We start from the raw sequence: 13,653 nt of genomic DNA on the forward strand, positions 1-13,653 counted from the left end.
GCGGGTCCCGGCCGCCCCCACCTGCCTCTCGGCCTCTCTCCGGCCCCGCCGCCGCGCTCGCCTGAGGCCACCCGGACGTCGAGAACCGGCCTGAGCCCGACCTCCGCCTCCCCGGCCGGGCGGCCGCGGGGAAGGCCCGCCGTCCTCGCCTCCCCTCCCCTCCCCGGACCGACAGCTCGAGGACCGGCCCGGGCCGCCGCCGCCGCCGCCGCCATGAAGGCCTCCGCGGCCGGAGGCGCCCGCAGGGGCCGGGCCTGACGGCCGTCGGGCCTGACGGCCGTCCGCCCCGTCGGGCAGCGCCGCCCGGGCCCCGGGCCTCCTCCCGCTCCTGCTCCTCGTCGTCCTCCTCGTGCTCCGCCGCCGCCCCGGAGCGGCGGGCGGGGGCCCCGTTGTTGAATGGGCCGTGCGGGGCCCGGGCTGAGGCGCTGGCGGCCGCCGCCGCCTCGAGGGGCCGGCGGAGGAGGAGGAGGACCGGGCCCGGGCCCGGGAGGAGGAGGAGGAGGAGGAAGAGGAGAAGGCGGCGGGGGGGCGGACGAGCATGGAGGGCCTGGCCGGCTACGTGTACAAGGCGGCCAGCGAGGGGCGGGTGCTGACCCTGGCCGCCCTGCTCCTCAACCGCTCGGAGAGCGACATCCGCTACCTGCTGGGCTATGTCAGCCAGCAGGGCGGGCAGCGCTCCACGCCCCTCATCATCGCCGCCCGCAACGGCCACGCCAAGGTGGTGCGCCTGCTGCTCGAGCACTACCGCGTGCACACCCAGCAGACCGGCACCGTCCGCTTCGACGGGTAGGTGCCCCCACCCCGCCGCCCCCCCCCCCGCCTCCAGACCCTCAGCTCGCGGCGGGCATTCCTCCAGCCGATCGCATCGGTCGAGCGCCGGCGCTGGGCGCAGCCCTGTCTGTGCCCAACGCTTGGGACGGGCGGTTCGGCAACAGCCCAACGACGGGGGCGCGGAATGCGGCCTGGCCGGCCAAGGCTGGTCCCCCCAGCCAGGCCTAGGGCGTCGAGCACGGGCCTGGAAGCCTCCCCCGATTAGAGCTTGAGCCCGTCATTGGGCAGGGATGTTCTCTGTCTGTTGCCGAATTGGATCTTCCAAACGCTTAGCGTAGTGCTCTGCACAGAGCGCTCAGTAGATACTATTGAGTGAATGAAAGGAGGATAATGACGACGATGATGATGACGATGGCATTTGTTAAGCGCTTACTATGGGCCAAGCACCATTCTAAACTGCTGGGGTCATCCCATTGCCCCACGCGGCGCTCGTAGGCTTCGTGCCCGTTTTACAGATCCTCGAGGAAACGGAGATACAGTGAAGTGACTTGCCCAGAGTCAGTCAGACGACCGGTGGCAGAGGGAGGATCAGAACCCGTGACCTCCGATTCCACTAAGCCACTCTGCTTCTCCTCTGTTCTCCTCCCACCGCTTGTCTGCTGGGTCACCTCCGGCAAGTCACCCCCCCCGCCTCCGGCCTCAGTTACCTCTTCTGAAGAAAGGACGTCAAGACCGTGAGACCCCGTATGGGACGGGGACCGCGGCCAACCTGACCTCCTGTCTACCCCGGGGCTTGGCGTGGTGTCTGGCCCCTAGTAAGCACTTAACAGGTACCATAATTATTGTTATTATGTTGTACTCGCCCGAGCGTGTAGTACGGTGCTTTGCACACAGGAAATGTTAAATAAATACAATTGACCGACTGCACTGAGCACTAGGGTAGATTCAAGCCCATCGGGTTGGACCCAGTCCGAGTCCCGTGGGCACAGTATCCCCATTTTTTGGGTGAGGGAACTGAAGCACAGAGAAGTGAAGTGATTTGCCCAAAGTCACACAGCGGTCGAGTGGCGGAGCCGGGATTAGAAGCCGGGTCCTTGGACTCCCAGGCCCGGACTCTCTCCCAAGCGCTTAGTACAGTGCTCTGCCCATAATAAGCGCTCGAGAGATACAGTCGCTTGATTTCCACTAAACCGCGCCGCTTCTCAGTGGTAGGTGACCATTGGCAAGCGGCAGGGCCCGCTCGTATTTATCGAGTTCTTAGTGGGCAAGAGCACTGTACGAAGCACGTGGGAGGGTACAGATAACAGCCACATTTTCCGTACGTCTTAGCACCGATCAGTCGTATTTGTTGAGCGCTTACTATGGGCACAACACTACTAAGTGTTTGGGAGAATGCAGTACAACAGAATTAATCCCCCATCTCCCGTGGCCTGGTCAGGCATTCCTCACATTGGTCGGGGGACTGGAGGGTAATCCATCCAAAGTTGGCACCGTGCCATTCGCAGGTGCCGAAGCTGCCTGCACATCAGGGGGCCTGAAGAACGTCACGTCACTTCAGGCAGACTAAACCAAGACTCAGGATTCAATGTGGTGTATCCCGGGCGTGGGCACGTGAGTTGTGGACAGAGCTTTATCTGGTGACCAAGGTGGTGCTGTTACCGGAAGATATTTTTGAACTGTTACTCCCTTGTTGTGGTAGGAAGGCAGCCCCAGAGAAAAGTCACCTCTTGGGATTGAACGGGCCTTCTTCTGTTTTGGAGGTCTGCAAATCAATCTGGTATTTGAGTGCTTACTGTGCAGAATACTCTACTAAGTGCTTGACAATTGAACACAAAGAACTGTGGGTGTAATGGTGAGATCTGGTGGTTTTGGCATCTCCCTCCCAGCCCGAGAGAACCCCCCCCAGGGCTTTTCAAACTTGAACCGCCTTCTTTAGGAAGTAGGGCCTCTCTGGGGGATGTTTAGTAACTTACTCTGGGTACTCTGTAGTTAATGTGTACCACTTTAACCCAGACTTTCAGGTTCAGATTTGACTAAATGGAATTTTTCCTTAAAGACGGATGCGTTACTCATCTCCGATCCTTAAAGAAGACAGATCTTTTTTTTTTTTCCTCATTCCAGGTTATAGAGCAAGAGGAAATACTTGCAAAAGTTAGAGTTGAAAGATAAGGACTGAGAATAGAAACATCTCATCCATACGTAGTTTGCTTCTTGTGTCATTTTTGAATCTAAAGATCCCATGGTCTGCATTTTTTTTTTTTTAAACAAGCAACTTCTTGATTTAGGCCTAATCTTGGCCTACGTATATTCTGGGAACCAGAGGATAGAGTAAGATGGCAGAGCACTCCTGGGCAATTTTTTTTTTCTTTTTTTCTTTTTTATGGTATTTAAGTGCTTACTGTATGCCAGTCAGCCGTACTAGTCACCGAGATAGATACAAGCTAATCGATTTGGCCGCAGTCCGTGTCCCACGTGGGACTCACAGCTGAGTTTTACAGATGAGGTAACTGAAGCACAGAAAAGTGAAGTGACTTACCCAGGAGACAAGTGATGGAGTCAGGATGAGAATCCAGGTCTTGACAGAGTGCTCCTCTCCGTTTATAGTGTAGGTGGAATGTGATGGATTTCCTCCTCTAGAGCAGCTATTGGGGATCTGGGCTGTTGGAAGTGGAGAGAGAGAAAACCTGATGAGTCCTCAGGACCGTAAACTCTTTGGGAGCAGGGAATGTGTCTGTCATATTGGACTCTCCCAAGCGCTTAGTACAGTGCTCTGCACACCGTAAGAGCTCAGCAGATGCCACTGATGGATGACGAGAAAATATCGACTGAGGAGCAGGTGTCTGACGTAGTTAGCACACATCACGAAAAGCATTCTGGCTATTGTCAGCTTTAGTGCAACTTTGAAAGAAGTAGATATTCCATGGACAGCCAAACCACCGAGCCTGCTCAGTTTTAGTTGGACAGGTAGTTGGATAGAGACAGGTGAGTGGCAAGGAAAAGGGGAATGTGAGAGAAGAACGGGCTGAAAGGAGAGAGGAAGCAGGCCATATTATGGAATAAGAACAGAACAAAGCCAAAGGGAGGTTCGTAATAATAATTGTGGTTTTAAATGCTTACTATGGGCCGGGCACCGTACTAAGCGCGGGTAGATTTAAACTCTATCCCACGATCCCGATCCTACATGAGGCCCTCAGTCTTAATCCCCGTTGTACAAATGAGGAAACTGAGGCACAGAGAAGTGAAGTGACTTGACCAAGGTCACAGAGCAGACGAGTGGCGGAGCCCGGATTAGAGCCCAGCCCTTCTGACTCCTAGGCCCGCGCTCTCTCCTCCGGACCACGCTGATTCTCATCAGGAAGCGTGGGATTCCTGGAATGTAGTGATGGTACCGTTTCAGAGGCTCATCGGGCAGGCTGTGTGATTGGTTTTTCAAAAAAGCATCTGTTTTGGGACCCACTTGTACTTGCAGGAGGCGGGGGGGGGGGGGGGGGGGGGGGGGGGGGGGGGGCGGGGGGGGAGTCGAGCTGTCAAGGAGCAGGGAAGGAAACGGGATTGAGAAACAGGGATTTTGGAAGACCCGGAGCACTCTCTTTGTGCTCTGCCTTTGAAAAAACTCTGTTCAGCTCATTTAAATGCGCATCCAGAAAGAAGTAGCCAGAGCTCTGTTTTAAAGGCTTGAAAAACTAGATCGGGCAAGTCCCTGAGGAAAACATAAGCAAGGAGCTACTTGTAGCCTAATCAACCTATAAATGTTTAGTACGCGCTTTGTCAACATCAGCTGTTTTGTTTGGTGTTTGTTAAGCGCTTACTATGTGCCAAGCACTGTTCTAAGCCCTGGGTTGAAGAACTACTGAATAAGAAAGCGCTTCCACTCCAGAAACCTGGAAGCGACTACAAACAGTCCTTTTTAGTAGGCTCAATGTGTAGCCGGTTTTGAAGTCTTTGCACTTATCCCATTGGATCCTTTTTAGGTGAAAATTGGAAGACCCACATGCAGATCATTTTTAAGTCTCAGGGGAAATGCCCGTAGTTTGTGGTCGTTTTTGTCCCAAGCCTATTTTGTCATAAGAAAGACACATGTACCCTATTTATTTTCTGTCCGGTGTGGTAAACTGGGATTTGTAAAGGCTTTCCGAGGCTACTCAATGTAGATCAAAAACTGGCTGAAAAATGTTAGTTGGGTTCTGACGCTCAAGTGAAATCGGCTACTCACTTGGCAAATTCTTCTCAGGCCAGTTCTGAAAGAGCGCTCGTTTATGAAACACCGTATTAAGTTTTTGGGTTGAATTTCCCCGATGTTTTCCCGTGACGTAAGTGGAAGGGCAGTGTTTGAATCAGATCCCTGTGGTCATCTGAACGTTGCCCCGCTGAACCGATGGCCTCTTAGGTAAAAAAACAAAGCCGACCGATTTGTTCATTACCCAAACCGAGTCAGGTGCAGAATGTGAAAAGAAAATGGTCTTTCACGAGAGCCGTTTCTTAGCTCACTTTCCAGTCAGCTGAATTTTAGAAGTCCCTGTTGTAGAGTACAGTTTAGGCTGAGGAGGAAAAAAAGCGGTAAAATCGAAAAAGCTTTTGTATATGTAGGAGAGACGTCGAAATACTGAAAAATCCCAGTGAGTGTTCATAATTAGTTCTGTGGTTGGTTAAAGCGGAAGAGTCCTCAACAGAGTAGCGTTTCCCATCGGACGTGATGTAAAGCACATCAGTGCTTTCTCAAGATCCCCCAAATTGGCCAATGCCATTTGCTCGCAAGTGTATTTTTTTAAAGTGCTAAGACGTGAGGAATGTAGTGATCCCTAAGTTGCATGATCATTATTAACTATTACCTTTCACCGTATCAACAGTGAAAAGATTTTTGAATTTAAACAGCGAAATGTCAATGGCGTACGCACATTAAAAAAGAAACCATCCCTCTCCTCCCAAGAAACCTCACAGTCCCCGATTTGATGCTCGCCTGAGGTCGGCCTCTTGAGCACTTCTAACAATAACTGCCAGACTCCAGCTCATTCAGTCGTATCTTTTGAGTGCTAACTATGTGCAAAACACTGTGATAAGTGCTTGGGAGAGTACAGTGTAACGAGGCACATTCCCCGTCCACAACGAGCTCACAGTCTCCCGATATTTTTCTCTCACTGCCCTTGATATTGGTTTCGATTCCACCTGTTAATAAAAGGAGCTTTCCTGTCACCGTAAGCCACCCTGCAGAGCCTCGTTGCTGCCCTGTTGCGTTATTTGAGATTTGTTCAGAGGTGCCGATGTGCCGGGTAGTGTCGCATTCGAGGAGTCACCGCAACGCAAAACTCAACAACCGAGCGAGTCGTTACGTGGTGGCCCGGGTTCGCTGCTCGGAGCAAGTGCGGGGCAAAGCACGGGAAGGGAAAACACCCTCGAGACTGTAAGCTCGTTGTGGGCAGAGGATGCGTCTGTTGTATTGTTATATTGTACTCTCCCAAGGGCTTTGTACAGTGCTCTGGACACATTAAGTGCTCAATAAATACAGCTGACCGACCGAAGCGAAGGAATGCCGATGTCACAGTTGATTGGCCCTGTCGCCTTATAATGGGGTGGATTGCCGGGCCGGGGTTGGTTTCAAGTTTTTGTGGCGGTGTTTTTTTAAATGGTATTCGGTAAGTGTTTACTGTGTGCCAGACACTCTGCTAAGTGCTGGGGGAGCTATGTGCTAATCATTGGACACAGTCCCTGTCCCACATGAGGCTCTTAATCTTACCGTGTCTGCTAATTCTCTTGCCCTCGCCCAAGAGTTTAGTAGAGTACTCCGCGCAGAGTGAGCGCTCAATAAATAACCATTGGTTGATTAATCCCCATTTTAAGGATGAGGTAGCTGAGGCACAGAGAAGTGAAGTGACTTGCCCAACGTCACCCAGCAGACATGTGGCGGAGCCGGGATTAGAGCCGGGATTAGTCCTTCTGACTCCCAGGTCTGGGTTCTATCCACTAGGCCACGCTGCTTCATGGCTTTGGAGAAATTGACCATCTCTCAGATGCGCCTGTACGTGAATTCATTAGTAAACTCTCTACGCTAAAGAAAAGTCACTTAAGCCCTGTGGTTTAAAAATTTTTTTTATTTCAAAAGCCTTTTAAAAATAGTTTTTGGTATTCTTTGTAAATCAAAGGCATATTTTAGAAATGGGGCCTATTGCCTCTGCAGGTATAAAACTCTTTCCAAAGTTGTGATGATACTGTGGCGATCTGTGAATGCAATTTTTCTAGACTGAAAGCTTGTTGTGGGCTTTCGTATTGTGGGAATGTGATAACTGACTCCGTTGCATTGTACTCTGAGCGCTTAGTCCAGTGCTCTGCACACAGTAAACACTCAATAAATGCCATTGATTGATTTCCGTACTTTCAGAGCGACCTCATCTTAAGGGTTCCTGTTAAGGTCTTTTCCACCGAGTGCTTGGTACAGGGCCTGGCACCTAGTAAGCGCTAAATAAACACCATTCTTCTTCTTCTTCTTCTTATTAGAAGTCTGGATGGGATTTGCAACGTCCAGCCAGTCACCAAGCATTTATTGACCTCCTGGGGAGTGAATAGCACTATACCAGAACTTTGCCCTGTGCAAACTTTGTTATTATTTTCAGTTGTAGTATTTATAATACATTAATGATGATAAACATCCAGGATAATTAGATTGGACATACACCTCGACCTATGGGGGCAAGGGACTCTGCCTAAGAGGGTGAGCAAGCCTGACAGCCGGGGACCAACTGGGAGGCCGTGGGACAGCGGGGACAGGAAGACCAGGGAGAGCCCTTCCAGTAGCAACATTTTTGGCCGATGAACCGTTCCGGTTGACCCCTCTGAGGTCGGAGGGTGCCCGGTGTGGGTGGAGGGGGCGGGTTGGGAGGATGAAATGGGAAGGGAGGAGTTTGTGGTCTCTGAACTCATGTCCTCGCCACAGCCCATCTCAAGAGCAGCGGTTTGAGTCTTTTCCAGTTGGGCGGTTGCGATTCCCACCCGCTTCCCCCGACTGTCTTTGCCAGTCGAGCTCCGTGGATTTCCTCCTCCTCTTTTTCTTTCCCTAGGGAAGAACCCCCTGATGGCAGTTGGTGTAGCAATTTGGACGGAAAGGTCCATGAGGGCGGGGAACCTGTCCATTGACTCTGTTGTAGTGTACTCTCTCAAGCTCTAGGTACAGTGCTCTGCACATCATAAGCGCTCAGTAGATACCTAGTTGATTACTACCTCACCTGTTGTCTTCTGAGTGCTTAGACTAGCACCCTGCGCAGAGTATTTGGCTCAGGATCTGCCGGTGATTGATTTATGTTGGGGGAGGAGAGGGATAGGGTGGATCTCTCGGGATTCGAACCCACAACCTTCTGCCTCCCAAGCCCGTGCTCTAGCCACTAGGGGAATTTAGATGCCTCGGGCACTTGTCTTTAGAGGTGGTGGTAAGAAACATCATGGCGTAGTAGATAGAGCATGAGCCTGGGAGTCTGAAGGTCACGGGTTCTAGCCCCGGCTCTGCCACCTGTCTGCTGTGTGACCTTGGGCAAGTCACCTCACTTCTGGACCTCAGTCACCTCGTCTGTAAAATGGGGATCGAGACTGTGAGCCTGTGGGACGTGAACTGTGCCAGCCTGATGTGTTCGTATCTACCCCAGTGTTTAGTACAGTGCCTGGCACGTAGCAAGTGCCCAACAGATACCGTTATTATTATCATTATTAAGGGTAGGTTTCCCAAAACTGATGTTTTTTTGCCAGTGGGAATTTGGCCCGTCTGATGTTTTGAGTGTCACTCCACTGGTGGTTCACTTGGGAAGAAGCTGGGTTAGAATCGGTTGGTCTTGTCTGTGACCGGAGGGTCACCGTTTGGGCCTGGAGGGCCGGCCTCTATCACTCGGTGCCCCGGGGCACTTTACAGCCAGGAGGGGATTCTCCTGGAGCTCCGGCTGGTGCATCTGAGATTGCTCCTGGAGTCATCTGCCCTCATCCCCGGGAATCCCCCAAAAGGGATGGGAGACACGCAGGGTTCTGGCCCTGCTGCCCCAGGGAGGGATTTGAAAGGCCGGAGCCCTTCCCGTGATCGTGAATCTCTGCGAAGGTGCCCGGGTCTCCCCGTCCCCCTTCCCCCCGCCTGGGATCACCCAGGCACTCGCTTCCTTGTAAACCATAGGCAGTGTTTACTTAGGTGACAGGTTTCGACAGCCACGGGTGTGGTACAACTCGATCCCGATCCCTGAGCCTGCGCCTGTTCCCGCCTCCCCGGAACATCACGGGGGTCTCCTGAGCGCTCCTCCCTCCCGGGGGGCCCGCCGCCTCCCCGGGTCCTTTCGTCCTCTCTCCCGTGCCCTGCCGAAACTCTGCTCTTCTGGCTAGTCCTCTTCCCTCCGACTGAGCCCTCCTCTCCTCTTCCCCCACTTCCTGCTGCACTGCTCTCACTTGATCCTTCATTCATCCTCCCTCCCGTCCCCACAGCTCATATGTAGAGATCTGCATATATCTGTAATTATCTATCTATTCATATCAATGGCCGTCTCCCCCTCTAGGCCGTGAGCTCACTGTGGGGAGGAACGTGTCCGTTTGTTGTTATTTTGCACTCTCCCAGGTGCTTAGTACGGTGCTTTTGCACCCAGTAAGCATTCAATAAATACGATTGATTTATTGAATCAATCTCCTCACCGCTCTGGGGATCGGTCCCGCACCATACCCACCACGCCTTCTCCTTCAGGTCCTCTCTCCTCAGGGCTCTGAGGTTTTGTCCCCCTCTGGGTTACCCCCTCCCCCCGCTACACGCGTGCTTGCACACACACACACCCCACCCCCTCGTTCAATTGCTCTGTCCTCCTGACTCTGGGGTTTCGTCTCCCTCCGTGCTACCGTATCCAGCACAATTCCTTGTTCAGTTGTTTACTCCTCTGGGCTCTGAAGTTTTGTGTCCCATGCCACACACCCCCTACCAAACACACACTTTCCCACACCCACCCGCCCAGCACACCTCCCTGTCCAGTTGAACCTATGACAGACCGTCTTCCCGCCGACGTTCCCGGGCGCGACGCCGACATCCCCGGTGAACCGGCTCTCCCTCGGGGAGGGGTCCCGCCCGCGGCGGGGGCGGCTTCCTCCTGGGAAGCTCCGTGGAAACAGCCGGGGAGGTTCCCCCGCCCGTCCCCCCGCTCTTCCCTCCCCTAGACGGCCGGGCCGCCCCGGACCCCCCCCCCCCCGCCGCGCGGCCCGCGCGTACTGACGGTGTGCCCCTTGCCTCCGCAGCTACGTCATCGATGGCGCCACCGCCCTGTGGTGCGCGGCGGGCGCCGGCCACTTTGAGGTGGTGAAGCTCCTGGTGAGCCACGGGGCCAACGTCAACCACACGACGGTGACCAACTCGACGCCCCTGCGGGCGGCCTGCTTCGACGGGCGCCTGGACATCGTCAAGTACCTGGTGGAGAACCACGCCAACATCAGCATCGCCAACAAGTACGACAACACCTGCCTCATGATCGCGGCCTACAAGGGGCACACGGACGTGGTGCGCTACCTCCTGGAGCAGCGGGCGGACCCGAACGCCCGGGCCCACTGCGGGGCCACGGCCCTGCACTTCGCGGCCGAGGCCGGCCACCTGGAGATCGTGCGGGAGCTGATCCGCTGGAAGGCGGCCATGGCGGTCAACGGCCACGGGATGACCCCGTTGAAGGTGGCGGCCGAGAGCTGCAAGGCGGACGTGGTGGAGCTGCTCCTGTCGCACGCGGACTGCGACCGGGCCAGCCGCATCGAGGCCCTGGAGCTGCTGGGGGCCTCGTTCGCCAACGACCGCGAGAACTACGACATCCTGAAGACGTACCACTACCTGTACCTGGCCATGCTGGAGCGCTACCGGGACCGGGACCACGTGGTGGAGAAGGAGGTGCTCCCGCCGATCGCCGCCTACGGGAACCGCACGGAGTGCCGGAGCCCCCAGGAGCTGGAGGCCATCCGGCAGGACCGCGACGCCCTGCACATGGAGGGGCTGATCGTGCGCGAGCGCATCCTGGGCTCGGACAACGTCGACGTGTCGCACCCCATCATCTACCGCGGGGCCGTCTACGCGGACAACATGGAGTTCGAGCAGTGCATCGAGCTGTGGCTCCACGCCCTGCGCCTCCGGCAGAAGGGCAACCGCAACACCCACAAGGACCTCCTGCGCTTCGCCCAGGTCTTCTCGCAGATGATCCACCTGCACGAGGCCGTCAGGGCCCGGGACATCGAGAGCGTGCTGAGGTGCAGCGTCCTGGAGATCGAGCAGGGGATGGCCCGGGGGCGGGGGCCCCCGGAGGCGGAGCCGCCCGGGGCGCTGGACAACCACGAGTGCAACCTGTTCACCTTCCTCTACCTGGTGTGCATCTCCACCAAGACCCAGTGCAGCGAGGACGACCAGGCGCGGCTCAACCGGCAGATCTACAACCTCATCCAGCTGGACCCCCGCACCCGGGACGGGGCCACGCTGCTCCACCTGGCCGTCAACTCCAACACCCCCGTGGACGACTTCCACACCAACGACGTCTGCAGCTTCCCCAACGCCCTGGTGGCCAAGCTGCTGCTGGACTGCGGGGCCGAGGTCAACGCCGTGGACCTGGAGGGCAACAGCCCCCTGCACGTCATCGTCCAGTACAACCGGCCCATCAGCGACTTCCTCACCCTGCACGCCATCATCACCGGCCTGGTGGAGGCGGGCGCCCACACGGACATGACCAACAAGCAGAAGAAGACCCCGCTGGACAAGAGCACCACGGGCGTGTCCGAAATCCTCCTGAAGACCCAGATGAAGCTGAGCCTCAAGTGCCTGGCCGCCCGAGCCGTCCGGATCTATAACATCCACTACCGGAATCAGATCCCCAGGACCCTGGAAGAGTTTGTCGAGTTCCACTAGGTGACCGGCGCGGCCGGCGGGGTCGGGGGGGAGGAGGACGGTCTCCCTCCTCGTGGTGCTAAACGGGAAGCGACTCTCGTCGCGGACGGTGGAATCGCCGCTCTTCCTTCCCTCCCTCCCTCCCTCCCCCGTCCCCCTCGGTTTTTCCCTCCCTCACAGCAGTCAATTGTGAATGTCCGCTAAGGAGGCGAACGAACGGAACGCACGTTGGACCGGGGTGGAACCAGCCTTTGGAGATGGGTCACTTTTGGACGAAGAGGTGTGGCGTCGTCACCGCGCGCTTTTTAACTTTTTTTGGTTCTGCTTTTGTGTCCGCCTCTCTCTCTCTCTCTCTCGCTCTCGCTCGCTCTTTCTCTCTTTCCGTTTATAGGAATACAAACCGTTTGGGCTGTGATGCGCAGAAGCGTTTCGACCACGGGCGGCCGCCGTGGCTTTTAAACGACCACCGCAGAGGGCACTTCTGCTCGGTCCCCGGGTCCTCCCCGGGTCCTCCCCGTAGCTCCGGTCGCGGGGCGGAGCGGAGAAATTGGCCACATCAGTGTCAACATCAGCGAAGGGTCCCCCGCTGCCAGTCGGCACCGGAAGCGCCGTCCGTAGCCTCTGCCTGTCCCGTTTTAATTGACGTGAAACAAATCGACATATTGAGATGCCTGGGAGGGATTTTTTTTTCCTTTTAAATAGAGGTTTCAATTCATCTATCTAGTCAGAGACATGTAGTCGCTTCAGTCCATGAAAAATGATTGTCATATGTGCCGTTGGCTTAAGGAAAGAGTCGTGGAAATGAACTTGCGCATGTTATGCAAACGAATCGGAATCAAACCAGCTTTTTATAAAACCCGTATGGGCTCTTGGAGGAGGTGTAGGGTTTTTCTTTTAGCCTTATCAAATATTATTATTATTATATATATATTTTTTTTGTATCTGTAACAGGCAGGATTTGGACTTGAAAAATCCCACGCTCCTTTTCAAGGATGAGTGGAGAGATCTTTTGTAATTCCTCCCAAAGTTTGTCCGCCCGACAGTTTTCCGACAGTTTTCCGTTCCGTCTCTCCCCTCGCCCCCTCTGTGGTGTCTTCCTTTCAAATGCGAAACCCCTTTTCAGAGGGGAGAACTTGTGCCTCCCTGACTCGGACTTGGCCCTGACAGACGGGAGGGAGCCAGGGCAATTTTTATTGTATTTTATCCCCCCCCCCCCCCGTTCTTTTCTCTGATCAAGCTACAACGGAAGCAGTTGGAAAAAACAAACTCACAAGGATGATGGGTTAAGTGAAATATTTTTATGGTATAAAGGGATTGTATCAAGCCACCCCGCAAGGTACTGCCTTCTGTTGAGGGCTGAGCATCTTCAGCAGTAAAATGTCACTCGTACGGACAGTTAGTGAGCATCCTCTGCTTATTCTTTTTAGCCGCAGCTTTTTAACCGCCAGACTGAAAGGAGGTTCTGTTTTTCCTTTCTCTTAAGCGGAAGCAGAACGGACATTCAAGGAAGGGGCACGCACCTGTTTGTATCAGTTTGACGAGTATTGAATGTGAAATAAATGTGTAACTTGGTAAGTTTCGTCTAGTGCCACCCGGACATCCCCGGCCGCCCTACCGCCTACCCCCCCCCCCCCGACCCGCCGTTGCTTTTGCAGGGGCGGGGGCGGGGGTTGCCGTCTGTACTGACGGTACGGACCGCAGGACTTTAAAAAGGAAAATAGTGTCAAAGCCCTGGTAGTTCGAAACCTGACTGAATTCTCCCTTCCTGGAGAACGAGAACAAGATCTGAAAAGTGGAGAAATAAAAGTATTTTCATTTGTGTTTCATGTATGTGTTTCGCTCCGCGGACTAGAGATTCCGGGTCGCAGGGAAGCGGAGACCCGGGTGGCCGGGCCTAACTCCACTAGCTTGGGGCTGGGGGGCCTTAAAGCAGTGTGCTGCCTTAAAGCAGTAAGGAAGGGAGAGAGGCATTTGTATTTTTAAAGAATGCTGGGCGTGAAGGGTGGGGGCTGAGGGAGGGGGCGAGAACTCCC

The 13,653-nt window shown here is 54.7% G+C and overlaps 1 protein-coding gene across 2 annotated transcripts; it reads left to right on the top strand.

The window, feature by feature from the left end:
• Positions 1–298: 298 nt before the first annotated feature.
• FEM1B (fem-1 homolog B) lies at positions 299–13,444 on the top strand. 2 transcript variants are annotated; one of them, XR_005660073.1, is made up of 3 exons: positions 299–786; positions 10,006–11,900; positions 13,104–13,444. XR_005660073.1 is itself a non-coding variant. In XM_029065425.2 (2 exons), exons 1-2 carry the CDS (start codon positions 539–541, stop codon positions 11,639–11,641), a joined length of 1,884 nt encoding a protein of 627 aa, XP_028921258.1. In that variant the 5' UTR covers positions 299–538; the 3' UTR covers positions 11,642–13,444. The 2 variants fall into 2 exon arrangements, 1 of the variants encoding a protein (XP_028921258.1); XM_029065425.2 differs by having other exon boundaries at positions 10,006–13,444.
• Positions 13,445–13,653: the final 209 nt, after the last annotated feature.

This window comes from Ornithorhynchus anatinus, chromosome 5 (assembly GCF_004115215.2).
Source record: "Ornithorhynchus anatinus isolate Pmale09 chromosome 5, mOrnAna1.pri.v4, whole genome shotgun sequence".
Classification (NCBI taxonomy): Eukaryota; Metazoa; Chordata; class Mammalia; order Monotremata; family Ornithorhynchidae; genus Ornithorhynchus; species Ornithorhynchus anatinus.

Coding starts and splice junctions, on each gene's coding strand:
- FEM1B (XM_029065425.2), top strand. CDS start 539: ATGGAGGGCCTGGCCGGCTACGTGTACAAGGCGGCCAGCGAGGGGCGG. Junction 787..10,005: donor GGCACCGTCCGCTTCGACGG/GTAGGTGCCCCC, acceptor TTGCCTCCGCAG/CTACGTCATCGATGGCGCCA.